The 24,444-nt window shown below is 47.5% G+C and overlaps 5 protein-coding genes across 6 annotated transcripts; 2 read left to right on the forward strand and 3 right to left on the reverse strand.

The window, feature by feature from the left end:
• Window positions 1-1,219: 1,219 nt before the first annotated feature.
• On the reverse strand, window positions 1,220-2,821 carry LOC112873273 (organic cation/carnitine transporter 2-like). The gene has a single exon (XM_025936268.1). The coding sequence runs from the start codon at window positions 2,819-2,821 to the stop codon at window positions 1,220-1,222; it is 1,602 nt and encodes a 533-aa protein (XP_025792053.1).
• A 4,432-nt stretch (window positions 2,822-7,253) lies between these two features.
• LOC112878086 (RRP15-like protein) lies at window positions 7,254-11,907 on the reverse strand. Of its 2 annotated transcripts, XM_025942488.1 has the most exons (9): window positions 11,343-11,907; window positions 11,081-11,182; window positions 10,900-10,981; window positions 10,760-10,779; window positions 10,180-10,240; window positions 9,187-9,281; window positions 9,041-9,121; window positions 7,566-7,658; window positions 7,254-7,440 (listed from the first exon to the last, which is right to left on the reverse strand). In XM_025942488.1, exons 1-9 carry the CDS (start codon window positions 11,793-11,795, stop codon window positions 7,381-7,383), a joined length of 1,047 nt encoding a protein of 348 aa, XP_025798273.1. In that variant the 5' UTR covers window positions 11,796-11,907; the 3' UTR covers window positions 7,254-7,380. The 2 variants fall into 2 exon arrangements, with proteins under 2 accessions (XP_025798273.1, XP_025798274.1); XM_025942489.1 differs by lacking the exon at window positions 9,041-9,121.
• Window positions 11,908-14,371: 2,464 nt separating this feature from the next.
• On the forward strand, window positions 14,372-16,090 carry LOC112878290 (organic cation/carnitine transporter 2-like). The gene has a single exon (XM_025942738.1). The coding sequence runs from the start codon at window positions 14,372-14,374 to the stop codon at window positions 15,962-15,964; it is 1,593 nt and encodes a 530-aa protein (XP_025798523.1). The 3' UTR covers window positions 15,965-16,090.
• Window positions 16,091-17,126: 1,036 nt separating this feature from the next.
• Window positions 17,127-20,090, forward strand: LOC112875295 (zinc finger X-linked protein ZXDB-like). The gene is made up of 2 exons (XM_025939094.1): window positions 17,127-18,804; window positions 19,822-20,090. Exon 1 carries the CDS (start codon window positions 17,189-17,191, stop codon window positions 18,419-18,421), a length of 1,233 nt encoding a protein of 410 aa, XP_025794879.1. The 5' UTR covers window positions 17,127-17,188; the 3' UTR covers window positions 18,422-18,804; window positions 19,822-20,090.
• Window positions 20,091-20,527: 437 nt separating this feature from the next.
• LOC112875296 (ADP-ribosylation factor-related protein 1-like) lies at window positions 20,528-24,018 on the reverse strand. The gene is made up of 7 exons (XM_025939095.1): window positions 23,809-24,018; window positions 23,271-23,435; window positions 22,856-22,996; window positions 22,447-22,555; window positions 22,266-22,327; window positions 21,490-21,593; window positions 20,528-21,062 (listed from the first exon to the last, which is right to left on the reverse strand). Exons 2-7 carry the CDS (start codon window positions 23,361-23,363, stop codon window positions 20,960-20,962), a joined length of 612 nt encoding a protein of 203 aa, XP_025794880.1. The 5' UTR covers window positions 23,364-23,435; window positions 23,809-24,018; the 3' UTR covers window positions 20,528-20,959.
• Between the last annotated feature and the right edge of the window lie 426 nt (window positions 24,019-24,444).

A 24,444-nucleotide genomic window follows, 5' to 3' on the forward strand; every position in this document is an offset into this window, starting at 1 on the left:
GGATAATTTACGTGAAGATTAGGGGGATTGCTTTAGTTTTTTTATAATGGTAGAAGTGGATATTTTAGATACATGTTTAGGGGTTATTTTAGTCTATTTTCATAATGGCAGATGTGAGTAATTTATTAGAAAAGATAACATATCCAATTATTATTATTACTAGAGTTGTCGAATTGATGGCTGGATATTTCTGAATTTTGTGAGAATTTCCTATCTTTTAGAGTGTTCATGTAGGATTCTTGGTGGTTTCATATGGAAGCTTTAGAAAAACCTCTCGAATTAGTAATAGTAAGATGGACATCACGAACCTGCATGGCTCCGTTGAATGGAACGATAGCAGGCACGCCAACTCCTCCCACACATGTAGCAGCAGGGAAGCGTTCCCCAAAGAAGTAGTAGATTTTAATTGCTTGCTCCATTTCTTGTAGGGTCTCTGTCTCTTGGCTCTGGTTCCACAAGTACAGATAAGCATCCATTTCCAACAAAGCTCGCGATATGTTGGGTTTGGATCATAGATTACAAGATGATATATGCAAGACTTCATGGGAAGTGAGCAAACTAATTAGTGTCGCTGAAGACGGTACAATTAACGAACTTGCGTCCAACAGTACTGCTTGGTTTTTGTTCCACTTTCGGAAAAAATGTGTATATACCACTCTACCATCAAGAATCCAAGTGTGTAAATACCATTCTATCATCCTAATATTATCACAAATTGTACTTTATCATACTATCATTCATTTTCCTTTCTTTTAAACGATACCATTCTTAGCTTTTTCCTAGCACCACTATGCGCTTTCTCCTTGAGAGAGAGTTTGGATACAAGGGTGTGTGTGTGTGTATATATATATAACATTGTTATTTGTCCATGATCTCTGTCGTACTTTGCTCTATTTCATATACATGATGCTCTACATGCACTTATTCTCATGTTTCTTTTCCATTTCAATCAAATAAAATTTGTTTGAATTGGGAGTTCTCCAATACAATTAATTAATTAATTAATTTGAAAATAACAAATTTATTGTCATATAGAACTTGCAATATTACACAAAACAAGGTCTAACAAAAGCTTGCCGCCAAAAACAAGTAGTTACAAAGATGATACGTACGGTATACGTGTCATTTGTCTGGCAATGTACACGCTACACGAGCGACAGGTACATATTGCATGCTTCATCACAAATACAACCAACCATTACCAGCTGAACTTACGTACTTACACGAGGTGACTATCATCACCATTCTTGGCAACGGCGGCTGATGAGCCGGCGGCCTGTTTGCGCTCCTCCTCCTCCATGGTATCGGACAGGCTCCTCCCTCTCGTCTCCGGCAGGCAGGCGGCGAAGAGCCCGGAGCACCAGATGGCGAGGCCGAACACGCCGAACGACCAGAAGCTCCGCTCGCGGCCGAGCGAGACGAGCACGGGCGCCACCACGCCGCCCAGCACCATCGCCTGCCGCACCAGCCCCAGCGCCGAGTTGCGCAGGGACGTCGGGAACAGCTCGATGGCGTAGATCAGGATGACGTTGTACGCCGTGCTCGTCGCGAAGAATGACAGCAGCTCGGCGGCCATCCGCGCCGCCCCCGCGCCGCGCGGGATGGCGACGCACGCGAGGCTGCACGCCCCCGCCGCCGTGGCGAGCGCCACGACCGAACCGCGCCGGTTGGCCCTGGCGATCACGAACCACGAGAGGACGGCCGACGGCAGCTCGGACAGCGCGTTGTACGTGACGCTCAGGTAGAGGTCGGGCCCCAGGCTGCCGACGCTGAGCGGCATGCCGAAGTAGACGATGCCCACGCCGAAGCCGGCCGCCATGACCGCGGCCAGCCTCCGGATCGCCCAACGGCGCTCCAGCATTGCCTGCAGCGTGGCGAACAAGCCGCCACCTCTGGTCCCGGAGTCCTCATACATGGAGAATGCGCATGCGTTCTGCAGCATGGACAAGCTGCTGGCGGTCGCGCCGTTGCGCGAAGCGATCTGCTGCAGAGTCTCGACGGCCTCCTGCGTCCGGCCGCGCACCAGCAGCCACCGCGGCGACTCCTGGGCGAGGAAGTAGAGCAGGACAGCGTAGAAGAGACAGGGCAGGGACGTCCAAAAGTACATGCTCCGCCACGAGGCCTCGCGAAACGCGTAGGCCACCGCCGGGAGGGACAGGAAGCCGAGGGTGAAGCAGGAGAATGCCGCAAAGCTCGCCGTGTTGCGCCACCGCTTCCCGACGAGCTCTGTGGAGAGGACCAGCGCGCACGTGCCCACCATCGACCTGGCGAACCCGGAGGCGAACCGCAGCGCGGCGTACGCCCAGACGTTCGGCGCGAAGGCAGTGAGCACACCGGCGATGGACATGGACGCCAGGGCCGCGACGAGCATCTTCTTGCGCCCGAGGAGCGAGTCCGCGAGCATCGTGAGCAGGAAGCCGCCGGCCAGGCAGCCGGCGAAGAACGACGACGCCGGGAGGGAGACGACCGCCGGGCCGGCGCAGCTGAGGGCCCACTCGGAGACCACGGACGCCTCGGCCGGCCGGTCCCACGCCCACGTGTCAGGCGGGAGCGCGCACGGCGTGGCGGCAGCAGACCGCGAGCAGGACGAGTCGCCGGCGACGCAGTGCCACCGCGGCTCGGCCTCCGTGAACACGGAGATGAACAGCAGCTGCCCGTCGAAGGCCCTCGCGAACACCACCAGGAAAGCCTTGAGCAGCTGCATGGCGCCGGTGCCGCTGACGCACGTCTCGATGATGTCATCGATAGACGGCACCTCCGCCGGCTTGGCCTTGTGGCTTATCAGGAGAGGGGCGGTGGTGGCCGTATCGTCGTCGGCCATGGACACTGCTAAGTTGTGTGTCGTGCGCTTATCTTTGTTCTTGGCTCCTCTTCGGTTGCGACTTGCAAGTCGAAGGCCATGCTGGAAGCAGTATTTATGCCCTGTTTAGTGGGGCCAGCTACTGCGCTGATTTCTGATGGTATGCAAGAGTAAAACGATTATCTGCAGATAAACAAAGGCTTATACCTACACGCATGTGATCAGCTAGGAGGGAATATTCTCTCGGATTCAGCAGCTGGACTTCCCATATGGATCGGCGGATATTTGATTCGGTAGGATCCCTGCGTCGAGGGAAGATCAAAGATCAGCGCACCAAGATCAACGGATACATGCATCTCCGTAAGATTACTCATCTTTCGTACCCTATATATTTTCTCTCTCCATCACCAATAATATTTTTGAATTTTTGGTAACCAGTGTTGTAGCAGATTTTTCAATATAATATATAGAGTAGAGGGAGGAATCCTCTGCATTTGAGTAAGAAGAAGGTGTGTTTTGGCTATCATAAAAAAATTTGGTATTGGAGATGGAATTAGTAATCTACTGAAGCACCCCACTATAAAAAAAATTATATTAGGAAGAGAAATAAGTAATCTGCTGGAGCTGCTCTGCTCCAAGATCAAGTAAATAAAAAATTTTATATTATCTCAATGGCTACCGTAGAGTTATGATTTACAAGTCTTTGTGGACTAGGTCTTGATACCCTCAACGTTAGTCTATCAACCTATACTCTGGGAAATAAATATCGCTTTTTTGGCATCCGCCTACAAAACTAACCATTAGGCACCTATATTTAAAGATAGGTGTGGTTCGGAACGACCTGGTAGTTTGTCGAACCGCTCCATAAAAGTAAACTTAATAAGTCTCTAATCCAGTGAAATGGCGCCCGTGTGATGGATCAGAACCACAGTAACCATAGGTTCAAGTGGATCGATCCATCCCCTTCTATCCCCTAGCAGTGGCGGCGCCTAGCGCAAGGCGAAGGAGCCTTGCTATTCGCTGCTATCCAAGGTGTGACCTCCGGTGGTAGGCGCTAGCGCGTTGCTCCTTGTAGTGGTTGCTACTTGCTAGCATGACTCTCTCTCTCTCTCCTCAGTAACTTCAGCAATAGTCTCTGTTTTAAGGTCCCTATTTTTTTAGTAGGGACTCTCCCCACTTTCTGAAGCTCTATATTTTTAACTCAACTTCAGCAATACACTAAACTCCAACACTCCATCCAACAAGAACCTCTACTTCTCAACCCTTAGCTTTTTTTTCTCTTGCATTTTATCATTTGTACGTGTACAAGATAGGTATATATGGGAATTTAGGACCGGACTGTAGCAGCATCCTCAGGTGTGAACATCAATGCTAGCACCTAGCAGAAGCTCTAGCACAAGTCCACCCACAACCACTAACTCTGGCAATTGAGAAAAGGAAAAAAAATCATCATTTTGGATCAGACGAAGAGGGTCATGCTGGTGACAGACTGCAGCTCGTGCTCATCGGGGCACGGGTGTGTATAGAGGGCTCGACCAGCTCTGTGCGGCAACGGAGTATGGCCATATGCTGCTCAATCTACGGCTGCGCCTCGATTTGTGGCGCAGGAAGTGGAGGTGGTGCAGGGATGCGTCGAGCAGCTCGAGCTTGCGTGGGAAAGGACACCTGCTATGGGGGCACATCGGGCAGCTCGCGGCGGTGGCGGCTTTTAGCTTCGGTTTTGGCGACGAGGAGCTCGGGCAGCTGCGGACTGGAGGGCGGCCGTCGGCCTGTTCTGCGCACCGGGGCGGTCGATGGAGCGGCGGCGCTAACGGGGGAAGGAGCAGAACAGGCGGCGGCGCTCGCGAGGGAAGGAGCGGAACATGCGGACGCGGAGAGGATAGGACCGAGTAGGGACCTCCCTACGGACCCGTGGGAGAAGGTGTTTGGGTGGGGGAAGCAAGGGCCTCCTAGAGCAAGGATGTAAGTAGGAGCTCTGTTGCAGTGGATTTTTTCACTCTCGGACTCTACTCGTAGAGTAGAGGCTTGAGTAAGAATATTGCTGCTGGAGATCTCTGAGCTTCTTGCATGACTCCCTCTCTCTCGTCCCAGAAGCAAAATGCTTTTATCTCCGTACGAAATAATTACTTATTTCAGAACAGCAGGAGGCTAACGAGTCGATGACGAACCAGCGCGGCACCCGCACAGCGTACAGTAGGGTCAACCCACGAGAACCATCGGTTCACATAGACCATAACAGCAGCAGCGGTTGGATCAATCCATCGATCCTAATTTGTTGCATGGATCGGGTGGTGCGAAGCCGGTTCGACCCAAGGCATATCTGCATTATGATTGGAAAACATCAGTCCTGTTAAAAGATTATCTGCATGCTTAGTCACAACCATCGTGCGTGTCATGAATTTCTGGTGGCGCTGAGCCGCTGATGGATGGGCAGTCAGAGCTCGATTTCTGAGATCCTCTGTTTTCTCTAAAAAAATATGAGCAGGTCGAATATGAAGCGCGGCTTAAAAAATGAGGCACGTGTAGCCGTGCAACACGTGCGACAATAAAAGTCGATGTCTCCATTTCACTTTGCAGTAGATTAACACCAATCCGGTAGTTATAGTAACTTCGTATTGTATCCCGAAACATGTGGGGGCGTTGAGATGTTCTTATGATTCCGTTTGGAAAATGGAAATGCTAATTGCGTTGACTGATGAGCATCAGTATGTGTTTGAAATGGATGTAGACATGCTCGTCACTTCCTGTGCATACATAGCAGATGCGCCGGTTTTGGTCTCATCACTGCCCCCCTTGTATTGGAGACCACAGCTACATCACCGCCGCCATATTTCTCCTGCACATCACCCGCCGCTGCAGAGTACTCCACCCCGGCCGCCGCATTCGCCTCCATCACCTGCCGTCGTCTTCTGCAGCTTTTCCCACCGGAGCGAATGATTTCACAGCGAGACATACAACCCAGCCCGCGCGCGCGAAGAGCGGCGGCGGAAAACAACTCCGATCCAGGCGTGCAAATTGACGGGCCAAAAGCTAAGGAAAACGCCGGCGCGCGCACACCTTTCTCGCCTTTCCTCCATCTCCGCGCAACGGTTGGAGCACGAGCTCGTACGCATGGCGTGATCGGTCGAGGACGGCGCGCGGCTAGTCCGACGATCCGATCGAGCAGGTAGGAGCAGGCCGGCCACCGACAGTAGTGGGCGGCACGTTCCACGCGCGGCGGCCAAGTTTTCAGGCGATGGGTGTGACGACGCGTCCTCAGCCCGGACTAGGGTGGTCGGTGGCCACGATGGACTTGGATTGGCTCTGAAACAATCTTAATTACGTTCTCCGCAGATACTGTGCTAATTATATAGTACATTACTCCTCAGTGACAGTCAGCATGAATTGCCAAGCTTCTAGGTATACTGGGACGATTGACTTGTCCATATTATGATACATCATACTCCATCAGGCTGACCCAAATTTTACTTAATTTTAAGCCAAATGTCTTCACCGAACTCTGCCTTCTGCTCTTATCAAATCCAGCCTGACGCTGCCTAGCTTTTTCCACCGAAACTTCTATCCTCCTCTCGGCACTCGCACATCATCAGGTCAGGTGCGTTGGCTGCTTGCTGCCATCACCTGCAGGTTTGCACTTCCTCAGCGGCCACTAACCTCCTTGTGCGCCATGAGGTGGCTGTTGCACTGCCCGGACTCTTGGTCGATCTCCTGCACCACTTGCTGTGGGCTCATAATAGATCACTGCCCTAATGATCACAAATCGCAAGTGTCATGTTTTTTTTCAAGAATGTTTAAAAGCTAAGAACATTAAAGCTTACTGTCAAGCGTTTCTTACTTCAAATCCATATGCATTCAAACTTCAACGGGCTAATCAAACAACATTAGACTTCAATTGCAGTTCTAGCCCTTGCTATCATCTACCTGCCTTCTACTCTCAGGATCAATGCCACTAGACTATGTTAAGGTTTTTTGGATCACACAACACTACGACATCGCTGCAAGAAATTCAGCCATCAGTGCACCACTGCCGCAACGAGATTTTTAGAAAGGAGTTTCCTCGTGCTATGCACAGAGCAAAGAAGGCATATCCCCCCGGAATTGAATCATGGACAGAGCTTTTCGGAACAGTTATCATCTTTTTTTGTTTCGAATTTTTTGAGTTTCATGTACTTTGTTACTTCTTTCTCTAAATTATACACACACACACACACACACAGTAGGGGGAGTCCCCTCCTGATTCCTCAAAAAAAAAACAATACAGAAATGATTTTCCCTCCTGCCTTTCTACTTTTCCAAACGTCTCCTGCCTTAACACAGGCGACTCAACATCAGGCATATCCGGTAGACTGGTGAATGCAACCAACCATCCCAAAGCCTACAGCCAAATGCATCTATAAGACATTATATATTTAGCGGAAATGCAATGCAATGAAAAAAAAAAGCACACAAAACAAATGAGAGGGGGTGTGAATTTGATAATTTGAATATCCAGAACACAGCTCAACTCGCTTTACAAACGAGCATGGAATACAGCAACAGAATCAATCTCTAATATGGCTTTGAGTAAACAGATTGTATTCCTATTCCTCGTCCGAAGAGTCGCCTAAGGGAACCTCTGCCTGCATCTCCGCAGCAGAATCCTACTCTCATGAAACAAAAGAAATCGGTTAGATCAACAAGGCAAAGTCAGTGGACATATTTAAATTATCAGTGTTGCACTGATGCCAAATGAAAGAATGTGTGTATATAAATCACGAGACCTTACCTTCATTTTATCCCAGTCCTTTAACTTAGAACCAAGCATGTATGTGTCTCGCAGGGGTGCCCATGCTGGCTCATGTTCGTCTTTGCCGGTACGCTAGAAAAGGCAGATCAATTATGAGACGTTCCAGGCCACATTGAGGTCCGGGAGTTAAGATTCACTTAAAACCAACCACTGCAATAGCTAGGCTTTATTCTGATGTTGACTAGACAGCTATAAGGCTACGAGTAACTAAACATCATGAGACTTTAATTTGTGAAGGCAAAAATTTCGCCTGACGTCTATAATTCTTGTTTAGATTAAGAAAACACTAGGGTGCTACTTTTCCAATTCCTGTCCAGCCGTGTCATTCTTGCCATGTAGCATTTCAACAGCAAATCATTTCCAAACAAACTAACCTACCTACGGTTTCTTAGAACCATAAATAATCTGCTAACTGAAAGTTAGTGAAATCTGAGGTTAAACCATGTGCATTACCATATTGGCTTTGGTAAATCTGAGGTCGAACCATATGTGCTTGACCATCTGAGCTTTGGTAAAGTGCAGTCATCTAAAAATCCCTAGACTGGCTGTGGGTACTGTCTACCTACAGTGGCTAGGCAGCAGATTAGCACAAGGAGAACATTAGCCATGTTAACTTTGTTAGATAGAGAGAGGGGATCGCATAAAGGAGTTGGTGCTTGTCATGGTGCTCATGGTTACTGCTGCTACAGTGGTTCCTCCTACAATGTGGTCATGGTTGTCAGATCTAGTCAGCCAGACTATCCAGTTTGCCAGTTTAGGCAAAAGCGCAACAGGTGAGCCATGCCCAGCACAAGTCACCACTTTTTCAAAAATTGATCAAGTGTGGTTACCCTTATTGCAATGAACTTTGCCCAAACAATGGACTAGCAGGTTAGCTAGCTTGAAAAAAAAATCCAGCTTAATAACTATGGGTTACGTGGCTGATATATACCTTAAAGAGAGGTTGTAATTGGTCGGTACAAATCATGCTACTCAAAATCTCCTGATCTCCATATGCCACATGGCAAAACCCCTCATCTCAACAACCCAAACTTCAACAGAAAAGGGAGTGTACAATGTCTTTTGGGCTTCAACCAAGGGCTTTGAAACTCAAGTGAATAAAGGGCAGTGGACTACAGACATTAATTGAAATTTCATGTCAAGTAACAGTATGAAATATTTTCCCAAGCATCAACCCATATATGTAACTACAGAAAGTAGTGGTGGGTTCCCAGTAATAAACGCCATGTGAATTTTTACTTCTGCAGTCACTCTGTTTGGTAAATTTTAGAAAATAATGTATCAGATTTAGCATGTAATACTGTTTGTCAAAGTAAATAAAAGTGCAGCAGATATCCCCGTGAGTTGCACTAACTTGACTTCAAGATATAAGTTTATACTATCATCAAAAACATTTAAATTTTTAAGCTAGGAAAGTGATTTTTTAAGTAAAGAGAATATCGCAAAATGCTCACTTCCAAGGGATGGATGCATGTCCTACAGTTATGACACTTGCTAAGGAATAAGGATGGCATGTGGTTCGTCCGACAAGGCATCTGAACATCAGTGGCATATTGTGAGAATAAAAGGAGCCACCCAATAAATAATTAGCAGTTGGTACCTTAGAGAAATTTGAAGGTGCCTGGCTCTTTTTATCTTGATGTGATGGCATCTCCAGTTCCGCGAGGAAGGTGTTTTTCCTTTCCTTTGCTAAAACTGCCAGGATATCAGGGTTTTTTTTCAGAATATTTGGAAATCGTAGTAGAGTGGCAGGTGTATATCAAAATGAAATGTAGAGTGGCTGGTGTATCTCAAAATGAAGTGAATAAAAATAAACATAATACACACATCATAAGTTTAATATAATATGATCTTGCGCTGCCATGGAAGGCATGCAGATGCTGCCATTGTTTGTGCCTCTTAATTTGTATGTTCTTGAGCAAAATGTCAAACAAGTGTGCATCTGCTTACAAAAATAGAATCATAAATCAAGAGGTCATATCCAGTGGACCATCAATTGTTGTGATTTTTATGTCTAGCTAACAGAATCCTACACTGCTCAAGATTGAGAGCTCCACATGAGACCTAATCAGATAAGGGCTTACACAAATGTGGACCAGCTCATTCTTCACTCAAAACCATGAAAGATATGACCCCATATGTAATTTGGATACATAGAGCAAAATAACTTGACTAGTCTAGTGATTCCACCATCAATTAATATGGCTTGACATGCTCCTGGTGATCAGTTTGGTATGATGCCTAACCAGAATTTAGAGAAAAATTGCACCAGTCCAGGCACCATTATTCTACTAGTCATACATGATGTTCTAGTAAACAAAGTCACCCTCCAGTACGTGTTTGGGCAGGAACTTTTCATGTTGGACATTAGTCTTAATTAAAATCATAACAAATAAATTAGGATATCCATAATATACCAAAATAACTAAAATCCTATAAGAAGGTAAGAAATATGCTAGCCAATGCATAATTCTGTAGATGGTCCACAAAAAATTTAGTTTTAGCAGATGTAGAATACAACAATGAACAAAGTAATTCACAAACAACAGAAGAAGAATAGCTGCATCATACTAGCATGAAGGTGAAAACATACCTTTGGCATCTTTAGTTCTTGATGGGTTCAAATCTTTCCGAGGTTTCTGTGCCTTGCTCACCTGGAAAGAAAAGGCAATTCCAATAATTATCAGCCAATCAGTGCAAACAATATTCGCATAAACATAAATTATTTTCCACTATCATTTAGTATGCAAGTGAAGCCACTTTTGGACATTAGACTAAACAATTGTATCTGTTGACCAAACATGGAGTTACAATTGTATCTGTTGACCAAACATGGAGTGGTCATAAAATGTTGTGCTTCAGAAAGAAATCGAGTGTTATCTGTCCTAGTGTCCTAAGACTTAGAATATTACTTACACACCCAAATCAATTAAGGAAGAAAGAATATAATTGAGGTGGAGTAAATGGTTTAGACAGAAACTGAGGGTTCTCTGTCCTAAGACCTAGAATATTACCTACTTTCATATAATTGATTGATGAACACCCAAAAACAATTAAGGAAGCAAAGAATGGAGTTGAGGTAGAGTTATTGGCAGCTCAACTCGTTTCAATTTAGAAAATTAACTTGCCAAGCTACATGTACTTTGATATTGAGATAAGATTGGTGGGCTTACCGCATTGAACAGCCTGACAACTGGAGTCACCAGCAGCCGGAAAATTCACGGGAAAAAAGCATAAGTGAGCAACAGAGTGATTTTTGGTGAAATTTATAGCCAGAGATAGGCAAAACATGGTATTGAAAACAGTGCATTACCCCCCTTGGTAGCAACCTTGATGAGTTCCTTCTCTTTGCTGTCCAAGTGATCTTTAGGTATTACATGGCCCTTCTCTGCTGCCTTTTTTCCCCCACCAAACCAGAGCAAATTAAATGGCTTAAAGTAAATACATTTCAATGAGAGAGCACAGCCAATGAGCAAGGGAGGTGAGAGCCATACCACTCGCTTCTCCTTTCTAGCCTCCCCTTTGGGCTTGCGCTCCTCTGCTTCTTCGGCCAACTTGGCGGCGACCAATTTCTTGTGCGCTGACAGGATTGGACCCTAGGCAGAGAGGGAGACGCGTCAGCAGAGTCTTAACATATAATTCTTCAGTTTTTCTTCTTCTCTTTCATTTTTCTTGCTCGCTCATATGCATCAGTCACTAAAGGAAGAAATGCATGAACAATATATGTTTAAGGAAGGAAGGAATGGTGGGAATTACCAGGGGGTCGTCAGGGAGCTTCTTGTTCATGATCTTGAGGAAGGCGACGCGGAACGCCCTGCAGCCTTGCTCGAACCTGGTGACGGCAGAGGTGGAGACCCCCTCTTCCTCCTCGTCCTCCTCCTGGTCGGAGTGGGAGAGGGCCTCGTCGTCGTCGTCCTCGCCGTCGTCGTCACGGCGGCGGCGGCGTGGGCTCGGCGGGTGCTCCTGCTCCTCCTCTTCCTCGTCATCGTCGGAGTTGTAGTCGCGGGCGCGCTTCCGGAGCAGCTTGAGGAACTTGGCGCTGGGCTTGTTGCGTTGGCGGCGGACGGAGTCGTCCTGCTCGGAGCGCGCGAGCTTCTTCTTCTTCGCCTTGTTCTTGCTGCCCTTGCCCTTGGGCCGCGTCTTGCGCTTGCTGGGGTTCGGGGTGGCGGCGGACGGGGGTGCCGACACGGCCTGTGGAGCGGCGGCCATGGATGGAGCCACTAGGGTTTTGGAGCTTGGGATGCGGCGGCGGTGGCGCGCTGCCTCCTCTCCTTGTTTTCTCCCCTCCCGCTGGTTTTCTCGGATGGCCAGGCCTGCTGCCCTTCCGTCGCGGCTGGGCCTGGTGGGATGACGGGCATACCATGCGTGGAGAGAGGGAGGGACAAGAGGCCCAGCCCAGTAACACGCAAACGTATCAGAACCAAGCCACAGAACAGATCACGGGCCAGGAAAACAGCACATGCACAAAAGAGATGAAGAGAAAGAAAAAATCAATTTTAATTAAAGGATAAAAAATTTACCGGATATTGAGATTACCACGCGGATGGAGTCAGGGCGTCAGGCAAACCTTTCGGTTTTTTCTTTTGAGAATGTACTCTTCCTCGAGGTCTGATCTACACGCACAGAATAAAAAAAAAGTCACGTTACAATAAAAGCCCACCTACCATGCATGTCACCGTGTCACGTGTCCTTTTATTTGTTCCAACCTGTAATTCTGGAAATGCCATATATTTCTTTCCTCAAACAACGCAGCCAAACATACCACCTTTGAAAAAGGCAACCATCTCTCCTCTTCAAGTTAAATCTAATCTATTTAGGGCAAGTACATTGGTCTAAAACAATAGACGGTCTTCTGCGTCGCCACATCATCTTAAAAACGATGTAACAAAAAATATATACAATGAGCTGTCTTATAAGTTGTCTTATAGAAAATACATAATTTCATACTTTGTGCATAGAAAAAGAAAATATTATGAGTTGTATGGCAACAACAACTTGTACAATGGTAAAAATATAATCTCATAGTTCTAAATTTTTAGCCTATAACGTGGTTGTCTTATGAAACAACCACCTTATTCTCTCTCTCCTCTCTCTCTCCGCCATCTAATAAAAAATTCTAGTAAACTTATATAAGACGACCTATAACGCTAACGTGTAGTAACGCAGGGTGTGTTCGTTTTCTGGGGTATAAAGTTTAGAGGGGTCACATCAAAGAGAATCTTATCATTTAGAAGTATTAAATAAAGTTTAATTACAAAACTAATTGCAGAACCTTAGGGCTAATTCGCGAGACGAATCTAATGAGGTATATTAGTCCATGATTAGCGGATGATTACTGTAGCATCACTGTGGCAAATTATGGATTAATTAGGCTCATTAAATTTGTCTCGCGAATTAGCACCCATCTGTGCAAAAAGTTTTGTAATTAGACTTTATTTAATACTTCTAAATGATAAGATTCTCTTTGATGTGATGAGTCTAAAATTTAAAGGGTAGGAAACGATCAGGGCCTTAGTCTGAATCAAAGGATCCCGTGAACTTGCTGTGCCGCGATCTCTTGCCAAAATATGTACATATAGTACTATGTTATTACATTATAATAGAAAAAGTCACCTACGTACGTCACCATGTCACGTTTCCTTTTTTATTCCAACGCTACTCTACCAGGGCAAGCAAGCTGTCGTGTTAGAAAATGAAATAAACATCCCGTTCTTGTTCCAGTAGATCTGATTCCAGTTGGAGGATTCGAGCAAAATCCGGGTCATTGATTGCACCATGATCTCTTACTAGTTTAATTTCCTAAGACCAGTCTCCATAGTGTATTATGAGCATCAGCAATTTTGCTGATTTGACAAACTTATTACGAGAAAAGAAAAGGAGAGGATTTCATTCCTAGCGGCCTCGGTTACCGAGTTCCATGAAACACAACAAAACTTGTACCGAGAATGTTAAGGTTTCATCGCAAGACACATTTGATCACAATACCATGGTTCCGTTTGTTTCAGCTTCTGGTCGATTTTGGAGGTTTGGTTTTAGAAAAACCAAAAGTCAGATTGACTCCCAGAATCGAGAATTCTAAGAGTCATCTGCTTTTATATTTTTTAAAATCGAACCTTTAAAATCTGCCATAAGCTGAAACAAACAGGAACTGTATAAGAACTAAATGATGCAACATGTTTATAATACAATGTTATGAAATTGCGCGCTGAGATAGAAAGTTTCATTTCGTTGTAAAGTTGACGTGACAGCTTTGGTAATAGTGTAATGAAATCATGCAAAAATCATGCACAGATATTGCTCTAAGAAAATAATTATAGGTTACCTACTACGTCTCCTATTATTTTAGCCATTGAGATCACATTAACCTAATGATTTCAATATACGAGGGTTCTATTTTAAAATTCAAAATGGATATGGGAGAATACATGACTAGCACGTACTTGCTCCGTCCCGTCCTAAATTATTAGTTATTTTATTTTTATTTTTTAAATATATAGATTTTACTATGCACTTAGATAGAAATAGGTATCCAGATGCATAAAAAAATTAAACTATGCAACTAGAAAAATCAAAATCCTGATAATTTGGAACGGACGGAGTAATTAATAAGAAAAACAAACCCAGACACTGAAGACACATACGGGTTGTTGGACGTCAGATCACGGCCACAGGCCACACTCCACAGCATCACCGAAAACCAAGTAGGTTAAATAGTGCCTCTAATTAATCCAGCATCGTCTCCGACCTACAGGTAGAGAATCGCACGAGCACACGCAACCTTGTCAATGGCCAACGCGGCCACTGCCCCACTCCTAACGAGAAGCCAGGAGGCCCCGGCGTCGAAGGAGCCATCCATCGATGACGTCATCGAGATGTACATCGGCGCCACCGGCGTCATGCAGCTGCTCAAGGCCGTCTTCGTCGCATTCGCCTGGGCCTTCGACGCGCAGCAGGTGTTCATCTCCGCGTTCACGGACGCCGAGCCGCGGTGGCATTGCCTCACCGCCGCCTCGGCCGGCAATGCTTCGTGCTCCCCGGCCGCGGTCTCGCCCTGTGATCTCCCGCCGGGCTCGTGGGCGTGGGACCGGCCAGCCGTGGCCTCGGTCGTCTCCGAGTGGGCCCTCAACTGCGCCGGCCCGGCGCTCGTCTCGCTTCCGGCGTCGTCGTTCTTCGCAGGCTGCCTCGCCGGCGGGTTCCTGCTCACGACGCTCGCGGACTCCCTCCTTGGCCGCAAGAAGATGCTCCTCGTGTCGCTGGCGTCCACGTCCATCGCCGGCGTGCTCACCGTCTTCGCGCCCAACATCTGGGCGTACGCCGCCCTGCGGTTGGTGTCCGGCTTCTTCAGGTCGATGGTGGGCACGTGCACGCTGGTCCTCTCCACGGAGCTCGTCGGGAAGCGGTGGCGCGACACGGTGAACGTGACGGGGTTCTTCTGCTTCGCCGTCGGGTTCTTGTCCCTCCCGGCACTCGCCTACGCGTTCCGCGACGCGTCCTGGCGGAACTTGTACGTCTGGACGTCCGTGCCTTGTATCTGCTACTCCGTCCTTGTCTACTTCCTTGTCCAGGAATCGCCGCGGTGGCTCCTGGTGCGCGGCCGGAAGCAGGACGCCATGGAGGGGCTGCGGCAGATCATGTCGCTCAACGGAAGCTGCGCAACGGCCACCAGCTTCTCCATGCTGGACGCGTGCGTGGTGCACGAGGACAACGCCGGGGCGAGCGGCGAGGGCGTTTTCGCCGCGCTGCAGGCCATGTCGGGGCGGCGGTGGGCGCTCCGGAGGCTGGCGGCGATCATGGCGACCAGTTTCGGCGTGGGGATGGTCTCCCTAGGCATGCCGCTCAACGTCGGCAGCCTTGGCTCCAACCTCTACCTGAGCGTCACGTACAACGCGCTGGCCGAGCTGCCGTCGGCCGTCCTCGCGTGGCTCCTCATCCGCAGGGCCAACAGGCGGAGCTCGGTGGTCGCGCTCACCACGGCGGCCGGGGCGTGCAGCCTCGCGTGCGCCGCCGTCCCGCGGGGCGCCGCGGCGGCGCGGATGGCCGCCGAGGTGCTGTCCTTCTTCGCGGCGTGCACGGCGTTCGACGTCATGCTGGTCTACTCCACCGAGCTGTTCCCGACGTCCGTGCGCAACTCGGCGGTAGGGCTGGTGCGGCAGGCGCTGGTGCTGGGCGGCGTGGCGGCGCCCGTGCTCGCCGCGCTGGGCCGCGAGAGGAGCTTCTGGTCGTTCGGCGTGTTCGGGGTCGCCATCGGGTGCTGCGGCCTGTTCGTCGCCAGCCTACCGGAGACGAGGGGGAAGAGCATGTCGGACACCATGGCGGAGGAGGAGGAGCGCAACGACGGCGCCGTCGCATCGTGCACCGGCGCGACTGCCGGCCGGTAGCACCGATAGCGACAGGTACGCCGTGTAATTGATTACGCGAGGCCATGTTGGTTTCACGGTACAGTAGTTTCTGCTTCATCAGGTCAACCACGTAGCTTAGCTGTCAGAGTGTCGCTCGTGTGATATGCAAACTTAAGGTGTGTTCCTTTTCCATTATAGGTCTCTAAAAATTTTAGAGGGTTCGGTCCCTCTAAAGAATCGCAGTCTTATTAGAGTCTGAATTAGAGGACTGTTCGGTGCCAAACGTCTAAAGTTTAGATGTTTCGGGTTTTAGAGGGGTGAAACGAACACACCCTTAGCTTGTGTTCGTTTCCTCCCTCTAAAGTTTATAGCTTGTGTTCGTTTCCTCCCTCTAAAGTTTAAAGTTTAGACCCGTTGTATGAAAGAGAATCTTACTATTTAGAAGTATTAAATAAAATCTATTTATAAAACTTTTTGCACAGATGGGTGCTAATTCGGAGACAAATTTAATAAGCCTAATTAATCCATAATTTGCCACAGTGATACTACAGTAATCATCCGCTAATCATGGACTAATATACCTCATTAGATTCGTCTCGCGAATTAGCCCTGAGGTTCTGCAATTAGTTTTGTAATTAGATTTTATTTAATACTTCTAAATGATAAGATTTTCTTTAACGAACCAAACCAGCCTTTTTAAAATCCGTACTGTTCCGTAGTACACGCTATGCAGTAGCAGATGAGCGGATCTATCGGGCTCCGTCTAGAAACTGTAGACTAGACTATCATATCTTGAGATTGACATGTAATGTACTTCTCACTGTTAAAGAGACCTCATCACAAGCACAAACGAAGCCCAAACAAATTTGAGGTTCAAGGGATATTCTTGGAAATCGAAGGTTCTTTCAACGAGTTGTCAGGCATCAGCTTTTTTTTTTTGCGTATTCAAGAACACATTTAGCTAGAAACATTCGAAATATACTCAAGCATTATTTATTTATTTATTTACCTCAGGTGATGTATTCTTAGTGGCGGGCCTAGCTGACGTGGATTGATTATCCGTCACCGTAATATCGCACTATCAACGGTCTGGTATGCGGATACAGCAGGAAGTTAACAAAACGCGCTCCCCTAGAAATGGCGAGTAATTAATTGGAATAACGCTGGGTAATCCTCCCGCACCATAAAGTCCAGGCGCCCCCTCCGCAAACCAAACCAAAAACCAGCAGCCTCCGCCCCCCACCCCCATTTCCCCCAGACGCCATGAACTTCTCCGTCGGCGGGAGCGGGGGCGGTGGCGGTGGTGGCGGCGGCGGGGGAGGCCCCGGAGACGGCCGCGAGCAGGCGGAGCGCTGGCTGGAGATCGCGGAGAAGCTCCTCGCCGCGCGCGACCTCGTCGGCTGCAAGCGCTTCGCGGAGCGGGCCGTGGAGTCCGACCCGCTCCTCGCGGGCGCCGATGAGCTCCTCGCCGTTACCGACGTCCTCCTCGCCTCCCAGTCGGCCCTCCCCTCGGGCCAGCCCGACCCGCTCGCCGTCCTGCAGCTCCCGCCCGGGGCCGCCCCCGACCAGGCCGCCGTCTCCCGCGCCTTCCGCCGCCTCGCGCTCCTCCTCAGCCCGCGCAACCCGCACCCGGGCGCCGACGTGGCGCTCCGCCTCGTCAACGACGCCTACGCCGTCCTCTCCGATCCGTCCCGCCGCCCCCCGCCTTCTGCCAATCAAGCGATGGGTACCCCCCCTCCCTCCCAGCATGCCTCCGCGGCGGCCGCCGCCGCCCCTCCGGCCCCCGATCCGCCGGAGTTCTGGACGGCGTGCCCGTTCTGCTGCTACGTGCACCAGTACCCGCGCGACCTGGTCGGGCGTGCCCTCAAGTGCCCCAACGAGGGGTGCCGCCGTGGGTTCGTGGCCGCTGAGATCCCTGCCGCGCCGACTATCGTGCCGGGCACCGAAATGTACCACTGCGCCTGGGGGTTCTTCCCCCTCGGATTTCCCAATGCGGCTGACCTGGGTGGCAACTGGAAGGCATTCTACAAGATGTTCCCGTGGAACACAGCTCCCGGTGGCGAAGGTGCTGGTGGTAGGAGCCAAGGGTACCGCGGTGGGAGCAATATTAGGCAGCCGCAGGTTGGCAGTGCTCGTGGTGGCTCCTCTAGAGGTAGGATCAAGAAGACGACCGCTCGCAAGAGGGTTGGAGCGGGGCTCAAGAGACGTTCTTTTGGTGGTGGCGTGGAGAGCGGCATTGATTCGTCCATGCTTGGACAGGAAGGGTGGGCTGGGGATGAGGACGGTGGAGATGGACGGGCTGAGGAGGTGAGGGGAATTAACATAAATGAGGCGGCGCAGGCAACAGATAGTAGTGGTAGGGTGAATGTTAGTGGTGCTGGCGGGGTTGAAGATATGGGCAACTTCCATATTGATGTTGATGCAACAGAGGATATATTGGGGAATTTGCACAACTTGCCCTTCTTGAGGGTGGACAATCTTGGGCGAATGCTTTAACTGTTATGGTTTGCTAGCGCTGGTGGGGTATTGTATAATTAACCAGGTCGAAGCAGATGTCCCAGGGGCTGATCCTTGTTGTTCAAGTGTTCATTTTGCTGTAATCATTCCATCCCCTGTTATGTCATTTAGTAGCTGTAGACTTGTAGGCTACGTTGTACCTGTAGTTACTTAGCCGGAGGTTGTGTCGGACCGGGCAACTTTGTGGTATCTCCATTAGTTGGAGATACATGCCCTTTGCCTTTGCAAACAAACTTGCGGAGTTTTCCGCTGATGCATGAGGGGGAATAATGCTTCACAGAGGTGTGGTTGGACTGGTTATGCTTCTCATGCCACTTTTGGTTTCATCCTGGCAGAGTGACAGGAAAGGTTGCTGAGAGCAAGTAAGTGAATTATGTTCTTTCTGAGTACAGAAAACTTTCTTGTCTACAAATGCACAAGCCTTAGTAGTTATGATAAGTTATTATTGATTTGTACTGATCATTACATGATTCTACTGTGTGAAGGTGGTACCTGATACTGTTATCATTTTGTTATAGACTGCTTAGGAGTTTATGTGTTAACTAATGAGCTCTATTCCTTTTTCCATTGATTTCTGTTAGACAACGTTCATCGTGCTGTTGTTAGGATACATTCATTTAGAGTTCATTTATGCCTACATGTAAGGTAAATGATCCATTATCTGTTAAATATGAGTTCTCGAATTATTGCTTGGTATGTCACAATGTAAGTGTGCACCTACATAAGATGCATGGGTTCGGAGGTGACAGGGGATGAAAGACAAGTCATGGTTGAGTCTATTAGTTAGATGAAAAGTTGTATTGAAGCAAAAGGGCCTCGAGAATAATTCAACCTGCTGCCCTTTTATGTTAATACCATTTTGTCAGTATTCAACCATGAGAAATGGGTTAATCTTATAGCAGACTTTGTGCTAAATTCAAGTGCTGAGCTTTCTTGGATCCTATAAACTTGGAAACACAGATGCAGAACTTGTTCTAGAGAATCTTAGTGATAGCATGGAAGAGAAATGGACTTGGGTGGGTTAGTGTAGCAAGAGCTTGTAGATTTCTGTTGTACCCATGTCATCATGGCAGTGTATCCATATGAATGCAGAGGGCCATGGCTCATTTCCCTGTTACAATATCTCGTAGTTCATTTCCTCGTCACTATTTTCCACTGAGAAGAAAAGAACAAAACAATGACTTCCTTCGGGGGTAGACTTATTTACCAATGTGTGCATCCTGTTATGTAGTTTAAATTGCCCTGAACTTGTTCTTGAAAAGTGTGTTGCAGAATTGAACGGAAGGTTGTTTTCCTGGGCTTGTTCTTTGCCTGCATTTTAATTATTGCCCCCAAATAAACCTCTGGAACCGGTCTAAGTCATATGTGGTTTCTTTCAGGCAGAGAAATTGTTTTCTTTGGCAACCAGCGGCAAGTTGTCCATGCCATGCCTTGAAGGAAGCAAAGCGTCTTTGGCCCAGCTTAGGGGGAAATACCAGCAGCACTAACCTGAAGACAAATTCCTTTTGCTGTTTTTATCTGTTTGTTAGGCTTGTTAGCCCCATGTCTAGGAGAGAAACCCATGCAAAACTCCGCCATAAGTTTGCCCAGAAATGTTAACTGTAGTTGTTGTCTTGTCAGCAATTTCAGACCCGTGACGTTTTCGATTGCTCTTTGCTTATGTTACATGTTCAGGTCGAAAGAAACTCGCAGGGCAGCATCGCGGACCCATACCAGTGACTCTTTAGTTCACTCTCACGTGCTGAATGGGAGCCATTGGATTGCATGATCTGAGAATGTGAGATCCCCTCGTTACAGAATGTGATGTAAGCTTCAGAGTTAAGTGTGGTTTCCTAAAACTAGGAGCTTCTCGACTGGAAGTAATAGCCCATTTTTTTATGTGAGCATTTGTAAATTGTTGACATCAAGCATAAATCATCAATTTTTGTTGTTAAGCATAAAGCATTTGAAAATAATAGCCCATTTTGATATCATCCATCAAAGTTTCTGCGATTACCTGTTACAATCTCTGGGCATGATAGTCCAATTTCCACCTCCACATTCATGAGGCAGTAATTCAAAATCTTAAACACAAAGGAAACTGAATTTACTGTAAATTCGAACATCAAAGCTATGCACTGAAATTATTTCCACACGAATGACATGGAATTCCTTCGTTGCTCGTCCTTTCCAGTTTTCTCATTTACAATGAACATAAAGTTCATGGCTCATTTGATCCTCTATACTGATGCTAGCCTAATATGAAAAGCATCATACAAACATGTATGGTCACGATCTTTAGGTACAGAAGAATGTGAAGAATGCGACTCATTAAAGACCAAACGAAATTGCCTTCGCCATCAACATCATAAGGAGTTGAGCACCCAAATATTTCTTGCAGCACTCTAAGCAGCCTGGAAGGATGATCCTTGTAATTACGATAGCCTGCAAACGGCTGCTTATACGATACAATAGAAGCCTTCGCCTCAAATGCTTTGTTGTTTAACAAAATCATTTGATGACAGCTGCATACGAATACTAAATTTTTCCAGCTACACCAGCACGAGCCCGCAATGTCTCTGTACGTTTACATTTTTCTATTTGTTCCACCAGCCAATCTATGCCAGATTTGATCCCCCTCCTGGAAAGAAAGCATCACTATCGCATTAAAACGATACAGCAGACCTTTAAAAAACTATGCACCCAGTAATCAGTGGGTCATGTCAAGGCTTCTCAGTTTGAGACTTTGAGTTGTAATTAGTAATTACTCTCAACCCTGAGAATGGCCTGTTTGGGAGGGTTTATTCCGGCTTCGGCTTCAACTAGGTACTAAGGCGTTTTGTAAGCTCAGACTAAAATGAACTAGAAGCCTGGTGGAGCCAATTTTTTTAGCTTCACCGGCTTTGACTTCACCAAACGGCCCCTAAGCTTGAGCATGGCCCTCAAAGTAGTTATTCCATGAGAGAAATGAGTAAAATTTCAACATCCATGACCAAATATAACAGTTCTTTAAAATTTCATGTATTGAGTTGAACTTCCGCAGGAATCAATGTGGTTTCTGTGCTCACCCATCATAGGCGGATACAGCCTGAAACATATACGGCCTCTCATCCAGCTCTTTAAGATTCAGAAACTCAGACAATTCTTCATCATTGATGACCCCAGGTAAATCCTGATCAAAGAAATCCAGAAGCACCTCAAAATATGAGAACAAAGGCAAATAATAAGTAAACAATTTGATAGAAGGATGTGGATCCAGTTTTACAAAAACTGACCATATAATTACTGGTCGCCATGTGATGTTTTCGGGCATTTTTTAATTGAATAGTGTTCATTGTTATATTTGTTTGATTCTAGAAACTCCAACATGCTTTGAGAATCCTTACCATTCCCTCCATTCCAGAGCAAAGGGATACAAATATTCATTTAACATGGTTGCTAAAAAAATATCACAGATTTTTTTTTATGAAACCCCAAAGCTCTCATGCATCTTTTCAGGACATGTTTATGAAATAAGTGGTCAAAGTTATATATTGGACCATGAAAACACAAGAGGGAGTATAGCTCTCTTTTTTCTAGTTTTGATGAATATGAAAATTTATTAGACTGCTCAACAACGTATTCAGCATCATCATGGCGTGTAGTCTCTTTGCAATATAAAAATTTAGGTACGTGTGCCTCACAGCTTGTACAGTTGACAAGGATGTTATTTTGACTACAGTGCCAACTTTGTTGTAAGCACTGAATATTTTAATCTTAACAATACATGTATTGTTGCACAAAATATAACATAACGAAAGTTATGCTTCAGGACATTACAGGAAAGTGGAAGTAAACACATCACCTGTTTATTTGCAACGATCAAGAGCGGTGCCCCTCTCAGATGCTCATGGCAAATAACCTTCGCTGGAGTAAGAAATTTAGGTTAGGTTCTTTACAATGAGATCTCTTCATGCTTACCAGAATAGGCAATGCATCAGCAATAAACCAGTGTTCATAACTAAAAGAAAAAGGAATTAACTTACCCAGAGCAGATTTGGCATCTTCAAATGAAGATGCAGTAGCAGCATCAATAACATACATTATGGCATGAGCCTCTTCATAGTATTTCTCCCAGATTGTACGTAGGCCAACCTGCCAAGCAGGTAAGTGTGTCAGGAATCTGAACTTGTATAATCTTGTAGTACAGCATCACTATAACTATTTTTTCTATTTGCCGGGAACAACAAACATGCTAAGTTACTAATTAAAGTTTATTAATAAAAATACATTCCCCAGATATTAAAAAACTTGAGATAAAATGTAAAATGTATATTCGTGATGCCACCTCGATTAGCTTGACAACATTCAACTATCAACTATAATAGAGGGCAGTGTGGCAACAGAGATCTTAATAAGAAAATAGAATCTGCGTGATGCCACCAGTAACCTTACCTGACCACCCAGATCCCAGAAAACAAGTTTTGCATTTGCATCTTCAATGCGGCCAATGTTAAGTCCAACAGTGGGAACGACGCGATCAGGTGGAAGTCCTTCCCCCTTGAGATATATTGATTTCAACTTCTCTAGCAAAGTCTACAACACCAGTTCTAGAAACATGTCAATATAGGTAAAGGAATCTTGGCATCGCATTCTCAATCAAAGGTAAAGTGTTTGCAATGCAATGTAGCTACATAGAACATAACGATAAGTAGAATAGGAACTGAAAGCATGGTCATAGTATGGAGCCCAATAACTTTTTCATGACTCAGTTGTATATTTTTTATAGTAAAAGTGACATCGGGAACCATGATTGCATAAAGAAGTATCAACTTCTTGTTATAGGAAATGAAAATCACGCAGAAATTACCGTCTTCCCAGCCTTATCGACACCAAGAATAAGAACGTGGAACTCGTCCTTGGTAAACACATACTTCCATAGGCCGTAGAACAAGGAGAACATCGCTCTAGCCCGGTTGTCCTTTCACAGCGAACTGGCCGCTTATCTGGTGATACCCGACCAGCACGCCGCGTCCTGAAAAACAATCACACAGTATAAGCAAAAACACCCAATTACCAGACACAAAACTAAGCCATCCGCACAGTACAGGGCAGAAGCATCATCAACATTTGCAATATGCACAGGATAATGTATCGTGGACACTCCTTCCCCGATTCTTAAGTCCCAAATTCCAACAAACCCTCGAATTTATTGTGGGGGTGAGAAGCCGCACATTGCGACACCATTCTAGTCCCAAGACGAACAAGCAATTCAGCCTACAGAGCATGGAACGCGTCGGAGTACGATCAGAATAGCGGAACCCAATCCTCAACCCACCGATCGATAAAGAGAACACCCATTGGCGGGACCAGAGAGGAGGAGCACGGTGGAGATCTGGATCGCTCACCGGAGAGCCCGGAGGACGGTCTGGCTCCGCGATCGGCCTCTCTTCCGGCGAAGTCCCCCGTCGTCCCGACTCCCGACTGGAATGGCAGGAGGCGGAGGCGGAGGCGGGCGGGTTTTGAGCCGCCACGGCGGTGGGAGCGCGCCCACCGGAGTTAGGAGTCGCGGCACTCGCCCCCCACCCCACCCCACCGCTGGGCTGGGTCCGTCGACTGAAGGAAGCTCGCTCCGCGTCACAGACAGGTGGGGCCCCGGTGGGAAAGTGCTTCTTCGCCAGCACTGCCAGTGACCGTGGGCCCGGGCGGGCGTGGTCGCCCACGTACCGACTACCGACTACGAGGTGCCGCTCGGACTTTGGAGGCGTCGCGGCGGGCAAGTGGCACCGACGCCTGTGGACCCACCGGGACATGATCGGCGGGGCCGAAGGAGCGGCGAGACGGGGAGGGCCCGCCGATCAGTGAAGGCTGAAGGGGCCGCGTCGGTAGGTGGTGGCGGCTCCCGCGTTACGGACCGTGGAGGAAGAACGGGGCCACCGTTTGAGTACTCTGGCCGTAGTACGGTTGACCCGCTCGCGCCGGAAGGCAGACACTTCGCATACGCGCACGCGCACCGAGATACGGTTTCGTGTACGGAATCTACG

The sequence above is a fragment of the Panicum hallii genome, chromosome 9 (genome assembly GCF_002211085.1).
Source record: "Panicum hallii strain FIL2 chromosome 9, PHallii_v3.1, whole genome shotgun sequence".
In the NCBI taxonomy this organism is placed as follows: domain Eukaryota; kingdom Viridiplantae; phylum Streptophyta; class Magnoliopsida; order Poales; family Poaceae; genus Panicum; species Panicum hallii.